Below are 19,223 nucleotides of genomic sequence, written 5' to 3' on the forward strand. Positions count from 1 at the left end.
GCGAGAAACTCAGTGGGCTTGACCGCCCCGAACCTTTTCCGTACTACCTTTTATAGGCAGCGGCAACCTACCCTCAAATAAGTATGTCAAAAAAAAGTTAAAAGTCTAATACCTTAATAATCTATCTTTTCTGTATTGTCAGATGAACGGTAACGACACCGTCAAGAGTGTCGTGAACAAACAATACAACACTCCTGTCAATATATACAGCGACAAGACAATTGCGGAGACCCTGTCGGCCCAAACCGAAGTACTGGCTGGTGGAGTACTCGGGTAAGTTGCGAACAGGTCACAAATTTATGCAACAAACCGATACTTTTATTTTATTTGTATATGTTTCCTTCTTTCTTTCTTCTTTTTCACGACATCATTACTTCATATATGTATGTACTAACTAATACACTGTACATAAAAATAAACAAAACCAGAGTTTTTAAATCACATAAACTATAATTTTATTATCTTACTAAAACCAAAATAACCCTTAAATAAGTTTTATCTGTACCCATGTTTATTCGTTTGTCTGAAATAATTCGACACCTGTCAAAGACTATTACCCTGGCCCAATAGGTCATATTATATTTTTATGTAAGTGTAAAATAAAATAAGTCAGCAATCTACATGGAACTGAAATTAGTATAGGATGGACTTGACAAGTAGACGACTTGTTTAGGCGACGCTTTATTCCGAAATAATGGAAGATTTCTACGTCCTCGTTAATTAGGAAGTAATTCTTTGTCTTTTTGAATACAACAGACATTTCATTTATTAATAAAATGGTCATAATTGTAAAAAAGATTCGTACGCTAACCACGTAGTTTTATAAATTAACAACATTAAGACCGTAATGATACCTAAGATTATTTCATGATTGTATTATTTTTAACATGTGCAGGCATGAATGAATCTCTTCATAGTTATGATATGATTTGAATAGATTAACGTGATTGTATTGTTTAATTTATAAATTATTTTTGATAAATACGAAATAATTAAGATTTTAATGGCGTAACTAATTCAACTAACATGTTTAGTATGTATATGACATGCTTTATGTTTCTTAATTTATTACTACACTAGCCTAGAAGGATGCCTAATGATTTTGTAGTGCATAATGTGATGTATTACATTATATCTATAGTATGTATTACTTTAGCAAGTTCTGTATCCCCAACGGAAAGAAGAAATGATTTATTTAGAAAGATGATGATTACTTAATAAGACCGTTGAGACAACTTCATTCAGAGGTTTTTATAGCATCCATACATTAATACAAAAAAACATAACTAGAGTAGAAAATTACAAATAAATTTGATCTTTGACAAGAGTTCTTGCTCCCTTTCAAATTGTTCATTTTGTTAAAGAAAATGTTACCATTGATGTTCAAATATATTCATTTAGCAATTTTGACATTTTCTGTTTAAATGTATTGTAGTATGTAGTAGTCATATCAAAATACTATAGTAGGTTCATTATCCCAGTTTCAGATTTAGAGACGATTCCCTAGCACTGTAATGTACTATAGCGTATGGCAGGACCTCTTATGAGTCCGCACGGGTAGGTACCATCGCCCCATTTATTTCTACCGTGAAGCAGCAATGCGTTTGGTTTGAAGAGTGGGGTAACCGTTGTAACTATACTTAGACCTTAGAACTATATCTCAAGGTGGGTGGCGCATTTACGTTGTAACCACTTAACACCAGGTGGGCTGTGAGCTCGTCCACCCATCTAAGCCATAAAAAGAAATCAGGTTAACACGAATTAAAAACTACGGTTGACACACGCAACTAGATTTGCTTGTGTTTAATGATAGACATTGATTTTCGCAGAGTTAATTTCAAGAAGAATGAGAAGACGTACGATGCTGAAAAAAGCGCTGTTTTCAAAGTACTTCAGGAGGAGCAAAACGACCCTGAACCAGGTATAATTTCTTTTCGTGTCGTATCAATAACGGAGCGAACGCTTCCCAAACTATTGATTACATCATTTCATATTTATCCTGCCCTTTACATTTCACATATCAACATAATTATGAATATTTGATGGTTTACGTCAATAATAATATTTTTACTAAGTATCTTAGTATCGATAACAATAATTGTGACTGTCACGCCACGACGTGAAGTTGTCGTGCAACGTAGTAACAACTGTAATAAATCGGTAGTTTTAAAACACAGATTTTTTTGGTGCCATAATAATATCAGAAATTATTACAGAACATACAATTAGGAACCTCAATTTAAAATCTTATATACTTATTTAATTATTGATTGGTTGATAAACTTTTATCTGATAACAATTCCATAACGTGTAGTACGGTTTCGTACAATAACTATTTAATAAATTGAATAACGGTGGACAGCGGCTTGGTTCTGCCCTTGTCATTGCTGACGTCCATGAGCGACGATAACCACTCATTATAAGGTGGGCTGTATGCTCGTCTGCCTACAAGGGCAATAAAAAAATAATGATGTATGGAATGTTCATATCGTTCTTTTATCTGTAATTGGCATATAAATACATAGAAGTGTCGACTCCGACCACCGGCTCAGTGCCCCCGGTGAGCGGACTCCGGCACGTGCAGGCGCCCGTCACGCGACCCGACGCGCCCGTCAACAACACGGGCGGCCTGCCTCCCGGACAGAACATTTGCGAGGAGTGCGAACGATTAATTACGTAAGTCGGACGACGAGCGCGGACCGACACGGTGGCAACGTCGCGACCGAGGCACTCCGGCGCGTTCGAGCAAAAACCCGCGTTTCCTCACCCCCCCCCCCTCACGCATTTTTCATCAAATTCATATTGACCGCGACGTTTCTTAGTAAGGCGCGATCGACGACGGCGAGTACATTTGAAATAACAGTATGTTGCGGGCCGGCAGAGCCTTCTCACTTTTATTCGCGGGCGAGCGTGGCGCGCGCTGGGTCGCCCGGCAGCCTGGCGCGCTCGCACCGCTCCCGGTCCCGGACGCCGCGTGTCATGGTGACTCCGGCGCCGGACCGCGCCAGCACGGGCACGCAGACGGCGACGGAGCAACATGCGCCCCCCAAGGTGGTACTGCCGGAAGGTGTGCTGGAAGCGCTGCCGGACGGGCGAGTGGCGTTGGCTCCTCCGCCTGCCCCGCGCCCCGCCACCGGCTCGCTGCCCATCCTCAACGACACGCCATATTGCTCCGATTGTAATCGATACATTGTGTAAGCGGCGTCTCCCGAAATGCCTGCCGTGTTTGCTACCGTGTCGACCTGTTGCACTAGTTGTAATAATTGAGAAGTAGATTAATCAAAGTAATGAGATATTTCCTCACGTTGCGGATCCCCTCTCTGAGTTTTCATTTCTGCTCGGAGAGGACCCTCAATCTATTCAATTCGGTACGAGTATGGCGATGTGAGCTCGGCCTAGCGAGCGTAATTTAATTATTTTTACACATTGATTAAATTCGCGATATTGGTGCTGAATTTTCATTACTCTTCATAATCATCTTCCACTATTTACTTTCACTATTAGTTAATGTGTAGAATACTATAAGAATATCATTTATTTTATCGAACAAAACACTCATTGAGCATGTCACGATTCACCATTTATTATATTTAAAAAGCACATCTGTTACGTTGCTTGATCCATTTTAGCACGATCAGTAAGATAAGCATGTTTGTTGACAGTATCAATAGTGCATCAAATAGATATTCGAATGTTATAAATAGTAGTTTGAATTCCTTACTTACATTGTACAGGGTTGCCAACAATGATATAGTTTATAAGGATATAAACGACGTTTCCTTTTAAGTTTTATTTATTTATTAAAACTTGTTTTGGTTATTATTATTATAGAATTAAAACGTGTGCAATAATTATTCAGCTATCAATATATTTTTCCTTTTAAAATGTATGTGCAACTTAAATTCGTTTATTTTCAAATCAAATCGTTAAATAATATTCAAGCTTGACAGTGAAGACGTGTGTCAAAGTATTCTGATTGGATGATTACTTAGATTAATAACGATGATGATGACAATTAAATAAATGCGCGGGAAAACCGAAATGACGGATTCGGCTCGTAACTTTGTGAGCGTTCTTTCATCGAAGGCTTCAAATGTATAAAGATAGAATCATCAACATCACAGCGCTGCTAGGAATATATTCAATACATGTTATTTATAGAAACCAGACGTCTATGTCTTATTTGGTCACGTCTTCCACGGCCTTCAACTATGCAGTTAGTCCAGTACTACTTATAGTGTAAATAAAATTTAATAATACGTTGTATATATGTTATTGAAACTAGTATATTTTTCTTTAATGCGTTAGAAATAAACAGTTGGCAATCCTTAATGTAAATACAACTGATAATATTATCAAAATGTATACTTATACTATGTACTTAGTCAGGTTTATATTTATATAATATTATAAAAATATATTTTCATCAATCTTCGTCATGCGAAAATGGATTTTTACATTCACAAAAATTATTCGTATACATGGTCGCCATTTACTCGCACTAGTTTTGTATGAATTCAACAGTTATCTTTGAAGTGGGACTTATTGAATGGTTTTACGCAGGGGAGTGTTTGTGCGCATCAAGGACAAGAATCTTCACGTGGAATGCTTCAAGTGTTCGACTTGCGGGAGCTCTTTGAAGAATCAGGGCTATTACAACATAAACGGTAAACTGTACTGCGACATCCACGCCAAGCTGGTCGCACGTCAGAATCCACCAGCGCCGAACTTGGACCCTGTAACCGTGCCACCGTAAGCACTACCCTTATTTTAAATTGTCTAGCTAATCAAAAAGGCTTTAAGATTCAATTTTGAATCTATTTCTAAATACATATTCATCTATCTATGTATCTTTTAAATTAATTACCTACGTGAATATCTAATAACTAATAACTGTATATATAACTGTTAGAGCCCACTGAGTTTCTCGCCGGATCTTCTCAGTGGGTCGCGTTTCCGATCCGGTGGTAGATTCTGCGAAGCACGGCTCTTGCTAGGGTTCGTGTTAGCAACATTGTCAGGTTTGAGCCCCGTGAGCTCACCTACTAGCTCGGTGAAGCTAATATGGTCTCTCTAGACCATCAGCTTGGGTAGGAAAAAAACCACTTTTAATTCTATGTATAATATAATTTTTGGGTGAAAATCTTTGTGATATTAATTTATCAAAAATTCGCTGTAATTTATTAAATTTTGCGTGTTTGGCAACTGTTTAGTTGTCAAGTTGTCAATCAATAGATTTCAAGAATTACCATTAGAAATCAAACCCATGGTAGCTTCATGGGGATATTCGGTATTTTAATTAAGTCACGTTTTCCTCAGACTTGTTCTGTTTGATCTATATATTAATATTATTACACAGCGGTGGCCGAGTTCCTACCAACACATACTCTACGCCTTTGCCGCCACTGTCTACCAATAACTACAGCAATGGATCGTCTTCGCTGTTCAGCGTGAGTATCAGCTTTGAAACAGCTTGAAAATATTCAAAAACGTGTCATAAATTTTATATCATAATAATTAACCGCTCAAATTACGGGAGATGCGGTCTAATTAATATTTATCACACCGTAAATTTTGAATGAAAACTATACAAAAGTAACGCAGTAGTTTTTATGAGTCATATTGTACTATTGTAATTGGCAATTTTAATTGAATGCCTAGAGTGGCCCTATGGTGTGACAAAAAAATTCGTACCTATTGCCTTATGCGTTGAATGCCTCCGTTTTGTCCTTTTTTTTATTATTATTGCTTAGATGGACGAGCAGTCCACCTGGTGTTAAGTGGTTACTGGAGCCCATAGATATCTACAACGTAAATGCGCCACCTACTTTGAGATATAAGCTCTAAGATCTCAATATAGTTAGGTTGTCCTGTTTAGGTTATGTAAAATTATGAAAGGGTTGTATGTTGGACAGCCTTCAAGCAACCTGTCTGGCCCGAAGCCGTTCGGGTCGTCGGTGGGGTCCGCGTACTCTCCGTCGCTGTCCCCCCGCTCGGCGCCGCTGTCCCCCGCGCGGCCCCTCACCGCGCCCGCCCCGCCCCCCGCCGCACCCTTCGCCCCCAGTAAGAGAGTCACGTTTGCCGTATAGATCTAAGATATAAATCCCATTTCGGAAAATTATTAATTTTTCACATTTTCATTTTTGTCTAACAACTAGTCTCAATTTCTCATTAATTTCCCGAAATATAACGTACTTTTAAAGCCCAGTGTCTCAATTTATTGAAGAAAACTAATAATTTCCCGAAATAAAAAGTAATTGTAAAGTCTAGTGTACTATCTGAAACTGTTGATTTTTGTAATAATCAAGTTTCCTCATGACAACAGTTTTAGATGGCATTCTGTCATTGGTTCTTAAACTAGCTAATTAGAATTATAGAATATGTTCAGTGAATTTGGTGCAATTTATGAAATGTCTATTAATACTTCATGTCGGTAAACATTTAATAATCAATATAACAATAGGTAGAGTATGTTGGAAAGCAATGAATCGCAACAGGATATATGAATTGTAAACTATAAGTTACTAATTTATTTTCAACAGAACGGCCAGTTTCCGTTTTTAAAGGTAATTTAATTTAAAAAAAATATCCACAGCTCTGCTTCGAATGGCTACATTTAATTGTAATTATTTGATATTTGTAAATATTATACAGAATTAGTGTGAATGCGCTACGCGGGCAGTCAATGTCACTCGCAATTCTAAAATAACTATCTCCTGGCACCAAATATCTTTTAAATCATACGTAACTCATAACTGCCAAGAAAACCTGAGGCTGTCAGTCAGATTCTTAACATTCTTGCTTCATTAAAATAGTTTGCAGTCAGTACTATAGCTCACGTATTTATGTTCAAAAAGCTTTCAGTTTCATTAATATTGTTTTCATCTATTTTTCCTTTCCCGTATCTATCACCTACCTTATAATGCTAACAGCACAAAATGTTAAAAGTATTGTGTGGCCACCTCCTCCAAATGCTCCAGAAGATGAACCACCCAAATATGAAGCGCTCAATAGGAGTCCTATGCAAAGAGAATTGAAAACACGCCAAGTTATAACACCCGATATGTCTAATGAAGACGACAAGGTTCAAAAAACCTCAAACATTCAAAGAGAAATATTATCTGCCGAACAAAAACGGGAAATTTCATCGAGTGTCTCCTACACTGCTGCGGTTTCTTCTGCATCTTCGTCTTCTCACACTAAATCCGAATCTATTTTGAATAATTCGCAGGCCCAGATTGTTCAAGAAACAACTAGTTGTGCTATACAATCCTTTTCACAGGAATCCTCTTGTGTGAGCCAAAACCTTGTGTATCAAACATCTACAGGTTCTCAACAACCTCCTAAGATTTATGAAAGCAACGAAAATATTCAAAAAGCTGAAATGTCTGTCAGTAAAGAAACCAGTGCAATGGCAATAAAATCGTCAAATGATCAAAATATAAATCTTTGTCAAGTGAAAGATGCACTTTTCAAGCCGAACGCAGAAAACTCTGTAAATCAAACTTCTAATACTCAAGAAGACCAGAAAATGTTTCTTAATGAAGATAATTTGTTAAAAACCGTGTCAAACCAATTTATCCATGAAAAACAAATCGCTGAAAAATATAATAGTAATACTGAAGTTATGAATTCAACAAGAAATGAAACTGGTTCGTTTGTTGAGACACAGAATCCTATGCAGATCTCGTCAAGTGATAAAAACAGACAATTACAAGAAACTGTTAAGGAAACTATGACAGAAGCATTGACCATCGCACCGAACAGGCCTTACTCGCCATTGCCTGTACCTCAGCCACTAAACGTAAAAACAGAACTTTATCATCAGGAAAAAAATGAACATCTATCAAATAAAACAATTCAGTACACATCGGTTCAACAAAATCAGAATCTTCCGAATCAACCATCTCCTATATTTACTCAACAACCCAAACGTGCTATTACACCCATTCCACCTATTAAAACATATAATCCACCTGAGAAGGTTGAAACACCAATTGCGATGCCTCCCGAAACCACCCCATATATTCCTGAAGATTTCAAAATAACCGTGGAACCGAGAGTAGAGCGTGAGGCAACATCTTCTCCATTTGTGGAAGCCTTAACTACTGCTCCTGAACGTCCGTACACACCTGTTAATATAAATGCTGCATCTATTGAAAGAGGTTCTCTAAGAGATGCCCTTACAATCGCTCCAGATCGACCCTATAGTCCTCTTCCCGTAAATATAGCAAATCAATTTAATCACACATCCACATCAAGTCTACACGTACAAACTGCAGCTTCTGAAATTGTCAAACCCGTTGCAACACAATCTTTCAATAATCAAGTAGTATCAGATCAAATGAACACTGAACTTTCGAATATGCAAAATACATATAATTTACAATCTTCGTCGGAGATGTCGGCATTTAAGCCTGTCAGCAAGCAAATTTTGATGCCTCCCCAAACACAAGACACTTCTCACTATTCTAATGTAATATCAGAAAGAAACATACACGAAACAACAATGTCTGAATCAACAATAATGCAACAATCAGCTTTTAAAACTAGCAGTGGGTTTTCTTCTGTAAAATCTGCACAAAATTACTTTGAACATCTAGATAAAAAAGAAACACTGTCATCGTCGGCAGTGAGGTCTATATCTGGTTTACATAAACCAGATAACATACCGTTATATCAAAAGAATTTTGAAAAACTTCCATCTCAAAGAGGTATATCACCAGATATGTACAAAGAAAAGCCAGTTTTGCAAAGGCCAGTAACACCATCAACTGATCCACCAAATAAGCAAAGAGATAAATCTAAGGAGCCTAAAGATTCATCTCAGAAGTATCCAGAAGTTTCCACTGCTAAGATTCCACAAAACCAAACACCTATATATCAAATACAACCACAGACCCCACTGCAGTTCCACAAAGATACTCCTATTACTATGACATTTCAACCTGTTACTGATGATAATTTCATGAGAAATTCACCTATTCGCAGTCGGCCTTCAACACCAAGTTTGATTAATAAACCGGCACCAATTATTCCTCACTATCAAATGAATTTGGTTACTGTAGAACATTTGGCACCAGAAAGTCATTTATATGATCCTTCTAGTCCTGAAGCAAGCCGCTCACCTACTCCTAAACCTAGGTCTCGATCTCCAGCACCAGGCCCTCCTCCAAATCCTTTAAAAGCTCAAGCACCTCGTATCAGAGAACCTGCACACTCGCATTCATTACTGACTCAAGCGACGGCAAATTTGCGAAAAGAACACGAATCTCAACAAAAACAAAGTCTTAATGTTGAATTCCAAGATAGATCTTGCGAAAAGAAGTTTGTGTCTGATCCATCGAGTATGATAAAAGAACAAACTCAATCAAATTTCGGGTACAAAAGTGAAAATTACGCAAAAGGAGACATTTCTATTAAAGAAGATTCAATGATGGCTCAAAATTTTGGACAACGGCAGATGCAGTCACAAAATGTTTCTGAATTCGGGCACACTACTGTTCAGACAACAAGAAAAACTTTTGAAGAATTCGAACGGACACAGTCAGCTAAGACGATTGAAATTCGTAAAGGGGGTTCATCTTTTGGCGATCAACAATTTTTAAACTCTAATATCCACCCCTCAGCAATAAACGCTAAACCTGTGTTTCCACCTCCCTCTATGACTTTACCTACCCAAGAAATGTTATCTGTCAATTCATCTAATTATCTTAATAACGAAAATAATGCAACTGCTAGTAGAAACACAGGCATTTATAAGCCAAAACCTTTGAATTCTGGTGCTAACCAAGGTCCAGTGTGTGATCCTACCCCGTCAACAGGTTCCAGTGTAGGAGCTGCCACACGTGGTAAAACTTTTGGGGTATCATCGGCACCAAAACGAGGAAGGGGAATATTGAATAAGCCTGCCCTGCCCGGCTCTCGTGTGCCACTTTGCGCATCTTGTAATGGAAACATTAGGTGATTCAGTGTGGAAAATTGACGCAATTGATTGTTGTGTGATGCATGAATATTATCGAGACAAGATAACTTTAGCGAGTATATAATGTCATGCATAAAATATTTCTCTAACCATAACCATAGCAACTTTTCCTACGTTATTTGCGTTAGTCTTACTTATTAAATATCGCACGTATTAAAACTAAAATGCTTATGTGTTTTTGATTGTTTTCCTAACAGCTAACGATGTGCAGACCACAAGCAGTTCTCAGAAACCAGAGTTTAAAAGTCAAGCTGAAGAACGTCTCATACGAAAAATGGCTAAAATGGCATTAAATGGATATGAAATTGGCATTCAACGTAAAATAAAGCCAGCCGACCACATCCAATCTATGGCTGATAAAATACAAGACACTGTCGTTACTAAGCATCCTCTGAATACAGATGGTTCGTCGGAGGAAAACATTCGTGAGAATAGTACTCTAAGAAAAATCTCCACTAACGACAACGTGTACAAAAATACAGAATTCGGTAGTATGAATGACAGAGTTAAAGAGAGCAATTTCTTAAATTCAATCATTTTCAATGGAAGTACTCCAGTACCTCCGCCATTACCTACATCTCCTATACCCACTTTCAATATTCATAGTACACCTCTTGGAGAACCAATAGTTACGGGTAATATGAAAAAACAATCTGATTTACCTAAAAATTTCAATATCGATTACGGCCTAGATTTCCAGAATGAAACTTTGAACGGATCCTTAAATGACAATGATTTTAAAATAATTGATGACCATAAAAACACAACTAACACTCTCAAAAAGACGAATGGTTTTCAAAATTCTTTCCTGAATGGAATGAATTCAACCAAATCCGAAAAGAAACCAGATCAAAAGTTTGAAAATAACATTTACTCTAATACATTGAATAAACGAAAATTATTTGAAAACAAAGATGATACTAACAATTTCAAACACTCGCCATGTGACTTAAAGAATGAAAAGAAAATCATTGACGTATATTCAAAAGCAAATAATTCCAATCAATCTTTCAAGTTAGACGGTCACGACTTATCTAACACAACGGAAGAGACAAAGCCGGCAGTTCTGCCGAGTTCCGTTAAAGACAATTCATTAGTATATGACGCACATGATTCAACAACTGTCACCGATGACCCTCCATCTAAAGTTTATGATACCGATAATGACACATTCACCGAATCAAATACTTTAGAAAAAATAGTTAATAATACTGAGGAGGTTGTTAGACGACGACAGAAAAAGAACATTAGGAATGATGACGGTAGAAGGGATTCTCATATCATCGCCAGACCGCTTAGTACTATGACTTCTGTAGATGTTGAAGAGGGAATGTATCCTGTATGTCACATATGCGACAAGGCTATTACAAGGTAAGGTTTTTCAAATTAATACGCGTCGGGAATACATCAAGTAAGTTTCAAAATTGCATGAGTGTTGAATTGATAGTGTTGGTTTTTCATTGTAACGGTAACACAATTAATGATCGATATTATAATGTATGAAATTAGTTCTTTTTATCATCAATCAACGTTTATTTACCATTTTATTTCAATGTTCAGAGGTCCATTCATCACGGCTCTTGGACGCATATGGTGCCCCGAGCACTTCATCTGCGTGAATGCAACATGCAGACGTCCTCTGCAGGATATCGGATTCGTCGAAGAGAACGGACAGCTCTACTGTGAATTCTGTTTTGAGCAATACATAGCACCCGCCTGTGACAAATGTCATGCTAAAATTAAAGGCGTAAGTATAATAAACTGAATTATCACCACCGTGACAGTAAAAATAATTAAAATAAATTTAAATAGGCTTCATTTAAAATTCAAAATAAAAACAGATTAAGAAGATACAGTGCTACCGACCAGGGCCTGCTTTTATAGTACGCCTTTTACCACAAAAATCACGAATTATTAAATATTTATATAAATATAAAATATAAAGATAAATATTTAGGAAATTTAATATAATTTTCACTGCGTCAGTGCTTCATCTGTCAAGGTTAGCCACAGGATTCACATATGAACATCTCTGATAGAGAACTATTATGTTTTTGGGATAGGAAAAAAAATAGACATTCCCAAAAGAAGCCATCAACATCATCTCTGTCCTCTATTTGTTGAATGTGCATTTATAAGGTTCACTTTTAGGAGTCACGCTATATTCTGAACTCAAATTTGTATGGAGTTGGAACGTTCGCCGCTAGGGGCGTTGTTCCAACTGCATACAAATTTGAGTTAACTTTTGCGCGATCGAGAACGTTAAAAAATTCGCACTGAGCACACAGAACGGCAGTCGTGCGCAAATTTAGTGTGACGGAGAAGTCACAATTCACTAACGGTGCTTTTAGGTACCCCAAGCACCGGTTATCGTTCTCGTCGAACCTGTCGCTTGCGACGAAGGGCTAGTAAATTAACCCACAGACACAGCCTACTGAGCTTTTTGCCGGATCTTCTCAGTGGGTCGTGTTTCCGATCCGATGGTAGATTCTGCGAAGCACGGCTCTTGCTAGGATTCGTTTGAGCCCCGTTAGCTCACCTACTCGCCCAGTGATGCTGAAATGGTCTCTCAAGATCTTCAGCTGAGGTAGGAAAAAAAACGGAGAAAAACGATTCAGGTATTGTGTCGTCCATAGACAACATTCGATTCAGCAGAATATACTTTATGTATTCTTATTATATATATTTTATTGATATTATTTTATTAGTTATTATATTATTTATCTATTTTTTTTATATTAGATATTATATTGATTCATTATGATTCTCCTCGTCCTTGCGTCGGTTTCCTCATTACTGAGGGTCGTGGTCATGGCCTTGAAACAGTTAGTTTTTTATAATGCACCGCCATCTGTTCCTATCTGCAGCTGAGTGCAGAGCATCGTGCACTGTGGTATCAAGGGCTGCACGAATCTGGTCCGTCCAACGGGTCGGGTTCCTGCCTTTTGGTCGCTTGCCCTCGACCTATGATTATTATGTATTTAATCATGATTATTTCGCTTATAGGACTGTTTAAACGCCATCGGTAAACACTTCCATCCAGAGTGCTTCAACTGCGTCTATTGCGGAAAGTTGTTCGGAAACAACCCGTTCTTCTTAGAAGACGGACTGCCATACTGCGAAGCAGGTAATTTATTGAATTTCATCATTTTAGTGCACAATGATACCATTGAGCAAATAGTGCAAATATTCCTTGTATTAAGTACGGGTTTGAATACCGGCGAGTCGCATCATTTGATACGAGTACACCGGGCGTCCTATCCTTTAGGATACGGCGACTTTAAATACATATTTATGTAGGATTAGTAAGAATGGAACGTATGAAAAGTGTGAAACGGAGCGTTAGGATGTGAGTGAGAGAAAACGGTAAGAAAGGGAAAAGAGAATGACAGAGAAAAGGAAGATGGTGAAGACGGGTAAGGCGTAAAAAAGGTGTTAGATATTTTTTTATTACATTATAATATAATAACAAAAGATTTTGGATAATGGAAGTTTTATTTTATACTATTCTACATTTATATCGTTTTAGTTCTCCATTTGAAGTACAATGACGTTCCAACACAAATATACTTACATATAATGAAAATACATTTTTTTATATGAATTATTATGTTTTTTATGTTATTTATATACTATGGCTTTAAAATATGCTGGAAAAATTCATTTATGATGGTGCCACATCATGATCCGGCTACGCCTACGACCGGTACAACGTTGCTCTGTGGCACCGGAGATTCTGACTATTGATACGCGTCATTTTTCAGATTGGAATGAGCTCTTTACAACAAAATGTTTCGCTTGCGGATTCCCCGTGGAGGCGGGCGACAGGTGGGTCGAGGCGCTCAACAATAACTACCACAGTCAGTGCTTCAACTGCACGGTGCGTATGATGAGTTCCCTACTAAATACACAACACACCCACACACAAGACACCCACATACAACACACTCACACACGCGTACTACCCGTGCGCGATAAATTGAGATTCGCCTGAAATACAACCCTCCGCCCGCTACCCCTGTAACTTCTCAAGCTCCCGTGTTGTACTGTAGGCAACGCCATTTTTTTTAACATCTTAGTTTCGTACTTACTGGCTTACGTCACGCAACGACGATTTTATAATCTTTTTTGATACTATTTTGTTAATAGTTATTAGAGTTACTGCTATATTTTATTGTTATAAGTTTATTGTTATAATGAAGGGTAAAACTTTTGAGGTCTGATAAAAAATATTTATGACTCAGTTTGCCGCTCAAGTATCTATACTAATATTATAAAGAGGAAAGATTTGTTTGTTTGTTTGTTTCGAATAGGCTCCGAAACTACTGCACCGATTTGAAAAATTCTTTTTCCATTATAAGCCGACATTGTCCCTAATGAACATAGGCTACTTTTTAAACAAAAAAAAAAAAATATTTTTTTGGTTTCATGTGTGTTTTAATGTTTCCGAAGCGAAGCGAGGGCGGGTCGCTAGTAATAAATATAAGGCAGCGTTGATCCGAGTACAATACTCTTTACATTAAAAAAAATATCAGAGACGAAGTCGCGGATGGAAACTTGTTGTGATATTTTTTTGTGCACAGTATAACCATGCGTCTGTTGCGTCACCGCCCCAGGTCTCAACTTATTGCACACGGGTAGTATACATAAACACACACATATACAATAATGGTAGTAGAAACGTGCCTGTCTGCCCGCGCACTTTGGTAACACAGTCCTTCTGCCGTGAAAAAACTCCTCTTTGAGGGGAGAATTGAGATTTCAACCTCATATATAATCAAGTAGACTCAATTGTCACTTATGAACGCATAACAACAGGTAAACAGTGAGCACATCTGCCTCTCTACCGCTGTATAAAAGAAGTGCTAATTTTCCTAGCGTAATAAAATAGTCAAAACTATCTAAGCCTTTATGAATTTCACATTCGATTTTATAACCAATTAATGAACGCCTGACCCTCAAATTCAGACCTACCCAAGAAATTAACTCTCTATATATATACATATCTATAGATTTCTACATAACTTTCTGTATATCTCTTACACTTTCTCGAATGTACAGCATACATTAAAATTTAATTAATTCAATTATTATTTTAGTCACACACTTTTATGTTACCGCACTCATCCAATGTTAGTTACAGATACACAAACCTCCGTAACTGGGTTTTGAAAACAAGCTCGTCATACGCTCCCATAGTATTTGTTCATTATCCTTAAATTAACAAACCATAGCGTGTGCGTCCCACAGAGTGTTACAGTTGTAATCATTAAACTTGTATTTGACAGATAGATTATACTCTAATATGACATATTATATTGTATATATTAGACTTCCTAAAGTTCAGGAAGTTGTGTGGTAGATGATTTTTCTTTTTGTTAAATGCTTTTAAAAAAAAAAACGCTTTGTTGAATTAAAGTGTTTATGTAGTTTTGGCTATGTCATGTTAAAAATGCGCATTATCAGTTGAATATATAAAATTGGTGTTTATTTTTTTTTCTCCCTACCTAATCGTTGATAGATAGGAACCCAATGAAGGTTCTAAAACTGTATTCAGATGTGTGGATTCAGTTTTTCGTTACATTTACAAATTTTCAATTCCAAATTTTCGTTAGTCATTGTCGATGTCATAATGACGGTAATTATAAAAAAAAACACGATTTTCCAGTCGTCTGTTTAAAAAAGAAGGATATACTGAGGTAGACTAGCTTTCACTAGTATATGAACTTTTGAAATGTGAATAACAAACTATGTATACTCAATGAATGAAGTTGTTCAGAATCTATTTACAGCAAAAACGCCCTTATATATAACTTTTCAGTCCTACAAAAACGTAATTACTCCGTCTTTTCGACCAAGACCAAAGGCGTTTTGTAAATCTTCAATTATGTGTGCATGTACCAGCTTGTAAATTGTAATAAAATAATTACTTCAAAAACGACTTCTTCTCGAAGGAACTAAACGACGTTAATGTTTTATTTACAGGTGTGTAAAAAGAACCTTGAAGGACAGAGCTTCTTCGCCAAGGGAGGTCGGCCTTTCTGTAAAACACACGCCCGTTAAAAGTCCAATAAAAATAATCTACAACTCGGACACTGTTTACTCGACTACTACTTTTCGTCCGGTTTCGCCGTTGCCAATCACGCCGCCGGCGGTCGGTACGCCGTCGCCACAGAGAACTAGGAAGTTGGAAACACCCCTCCACTTCGATGGAGGACTGTTTTCCGACATAAGAAGTACAGATGGAAAGTTACTTAGCAAAGTAACGGTCGATAGGGTGCAGCGTTCCACACACCATGACGTCATCGACTCCCCGAGTACTGTTGAGGTGCACGACAAAAATTACGTCGACGATATAATAAAATCCGAAACTATAATAAATCAAGACATAATAACGGTCAAATTCACTCCGGTCCCACCGGAATTCGATTCCCAAATGATAAGTCCGCAACTGGCCAAACGGTCCAAAACACCAATTCAATATCTCAAGGATGACTTTGTTGATTTGCAAAGTTACAAAATTGTGAATTCTTTATGTAAAGAAAAACTATTAGAAGCTAATGCTTTACGGACACAATCTGCACAAGATTTGATCACATTAGAACCAACTGAAGTCGAAAGTAGTACTCTAGCCAAGTTTGTAAGATCTGTGAGTCAACAAAAGCAAATTAGCTGCAGTGACAGTGATCCAATGGGCCAAGAAATTAATTCGATACCAATTAAAATGGAGTCGGATTCTTTAACAAGTTTAGTTGAGAAATCGATCAAAACTGCAACTGTGAGTGAAAATCGAGAGCTCGATCACTTTTTGAATACGGACTTGTCAAAAATCGAGAGGAGCCTTAGTCCTTTGCCAAATTTCTTGATCACCGAACATTTGACAAAAATTAACAGTTACTTGCAGGAGAGCCTTGACGTCTGCAGTGGTAACGATAGCAATAATCGGTGCACTCCGTCCATTATACACGATAATGTGGAAACGAAACATGAATACTTTAGTGAGGCATTTGATTGCGTAAATGTGCAGCAGAATATTCCTGCAAATAGTGTTTTGGACAGTTCTCAAACGGAAGAGAATTCTGTTGATTCTCAGAACAATCGATCACTTACCGCACGCGAGAATTCTGAATATACAGACCCTAAGAAAAGTAAGTCCACATTAAACAGTGTCCGCCGGGGACGCCCTTCGATTTTGAACGCTATATCAAACATGCCGATACATTATCTCGCAACGATTTTGTGTATTTTCTTAATTGTATATAACCTTATATACCAATATATTAAATTAAATTGTCCAGGTAATAAAATATAATATAGATTTTAAGATTGTTCAACGGAATTGTATGCGTTAAACTAGTCATTGCAAAACTATTCATACGTGTTATATCTATTAGCAAATGTATTAATTTTAGATCAGGATGTAAATAGTCACATAACACAGCTCCCGCGTTATAATTTAACTAAATTTATCTAAAATTAACATTATGGCGCTTTTCTCACAATTGTGACGATTGACAATCCCTTCATATAAGCTTTGTAAACAGCTTCGGAATGTTTAAAAAAAATATACTAACTTTAACATCTGTAAGTTTATTACATTTTTTTATAATTCATAATTTATTTATTGGTGCACCAATCTCATTTTGAAATTCATATTATCTTCAATGGAATTGTTCTATCGAAATTTATGGCTAAGATGCCTACTTGTAACGAATTTTAAGAATTAAATTAAATTTATCAAACAACTGTTGTCCGACAGTTACTGTCCTAGAGTACCTAATCCTAAGTACATTATATACTTTTTATATGAATTTAGATATACAAACTTTACAGCATTATCTATCACATTTTATGATTATGTGAGCTTAATAAAGTATTTAATTTTATAATTAATCTTTTATTTAATGGTCACATTCATAGGAACAAATTCAAAAAAACTGCCATCACGTAATCGTGCGAAAACAAAGGAAATAAATAAATAAGGAAACTAATTCTAAACGAAGACTAGAGCTCAAATGATTTTTTTTATGCGACATAAAATTTTCTCTGTTGATACTATCTCTCCGAGATACCTCAGTCCTTCATTTGCGTACTACGCAATGCGTAGGCTTTGTAAAAGGAAGTTAAGCCCGTCGCCCCCAAGTGAGTGATGACAGCAATACATAAAATGACACCGATACCGCGACGTCAAATAAGCCCAACTCGATTAACTGTCAAGTGTCAACTAGATTTCAAATAAATCAATGGTACAATTTAACACGTTGACTGCAGGATTATTTTTGAGGGACTTTCAGCCAGTGCGTATGAGTTCTTTTCGTGGCAAGATTGGACTTCTTCACAGTGCGTATGAGATGTGATAGGCCTCACAAAGGATCGTTATTGAATATGCACATACTGTTAGAAATGTGGATATAGTCGCCTTTCGCACCGAGCGAAAGGATGAGCTTTTGACTGCAGCACTAGTAGACAGTCGCGCATGGGGCTTTTTAAGCAGCATAACGCAGTCAACGTGTTAAAACAGTCGTGTTGTTATGGGTTCGGGTAACTAGCATTGGTGTTCAGGGATCCGCATTTAAAAAAAAAACAGGCTTCCTGCGATGAAGGAACCTTTAAATGAAATGCGAACAACGCGAAATTTAAATTAAACGAAAAACTAAACCTTTATCATAATAAGGTTTATTCATCTCAATTCAAAGACAACTCTTATGATGAGCCAGTAAAAAAAAACCATGTTCTACACATTGTAGTACGCCAGTACCAAACATTTTATTGAAAAACTAAAATCTCTGGAACGAATTTTTTCGCTATTGTGACTAGAGTTTTGAATTGTTTGGAGCAGGCGTGCTCTTTAAGAGGTTGCCCTCCCATTACCACTGCCAGTATTTCGTCTCCAATTAGGTGCGGCAGCTCCATTCCCGCCATCAAAATCTTTGACTAGGCCATAACGTGGGTCTCGAAGGCCACGTACCTAGGCGTCAGAGGGATGACATTCAGTTCCAGCATTAAGACAGTACGGGACAGAGCAGCGTTCTTATTCAGTCGGCTCTACTCCATGATCTGTAAGCGAAGTAAATTGTCCCTTAATAATAAAGATGATACATCCCTCAAACACCGGTGACTGTTCTCGTTGAACTCGTCGATAAGGACGAAGAGTTTGACGAATGAACTAACCCATAGACACAGTCCACTGAGCCCACGGATATTCTCAGTGGGTCACGATTCAGATCGGGTGGTAGAT

At 37.3% G+C, this 19,223-nt stretch overlaps 1 protein-coding gene across 6 annotated transcripts in view; it reads left to right on the forward strand.

Annotated features, from left to right (window-relative positions):
* The window catches only part of LOC101742099 (PDZ and LIM domain protein Zasp), a 48,498-nt gene extending 30,624 nt beyond the window's left edge, over positions 1-17,874 (forward strand). For 3 of the 6 annotated variants that reach the window (XM_062674982.1, XM_062674981.1, XM_062674983.1), the window contains 11 exons: positions 143-273; positions 1,830-1,921; positions 2,526-2,676; positions 4,564-4,752; positions 5,360-5,450; positions 5,916-6,063; positions 10,183-11,356; positions 11,546-11,732; positions 12,992-13,112; positions 13,750-13,865; positions 15,971-17,874. In XM_062674982.1, the coding sequence (XP_062530966.1) occupies positions 143-273; positions 1,830-1,921; positions 2,526-2,676; positions 4,564-4,752; positions 5,360-5,450; positions 5,916-6,063; positions 10,183-11,356; positions 11,546-11,732; positions 12,992-13,112; positions 13,750-13,865; positions 15,971-16,048 (2,478 nt within the window). In that variant the 3' untranslated portion in view covers positions 16,049-17,874. Of the gene's footprint in view, positions 1-142; positions 274-1,829; positions 1,922-2,525; positions 2,677-4,563; positions 4,753-5,359; positions 5,451-5,915; positions 6,064-6,542; positions 6,567-9,824; positions 9,964-10,182; positions 11,357-11,545; positions 11,733-12,991; positions 13,113-13,749; positions 13,866-15,970 lie in introns of all 6 variants that reach the window. The other 3 variants (XM_062674985.1, XM_062674984.1, XM_062674986.1) reach the window with 2 other exon arrangements.
* Positions 17,875-19,223: the final 1,349 nt, after the last annotated feature.

Source organism: Bombyx mori, chromosome 22 (assembly GCF_030269925.1).
Source record: "Bombyx mori chromosome 22, ASM3026992v2".
NCBI classification, from domain to species: Eukaryota; Metazoa; Arthropoda; class Insecta; order Lepidoptera; family Bombycidae; genus Bombyx; species Bombyx mori.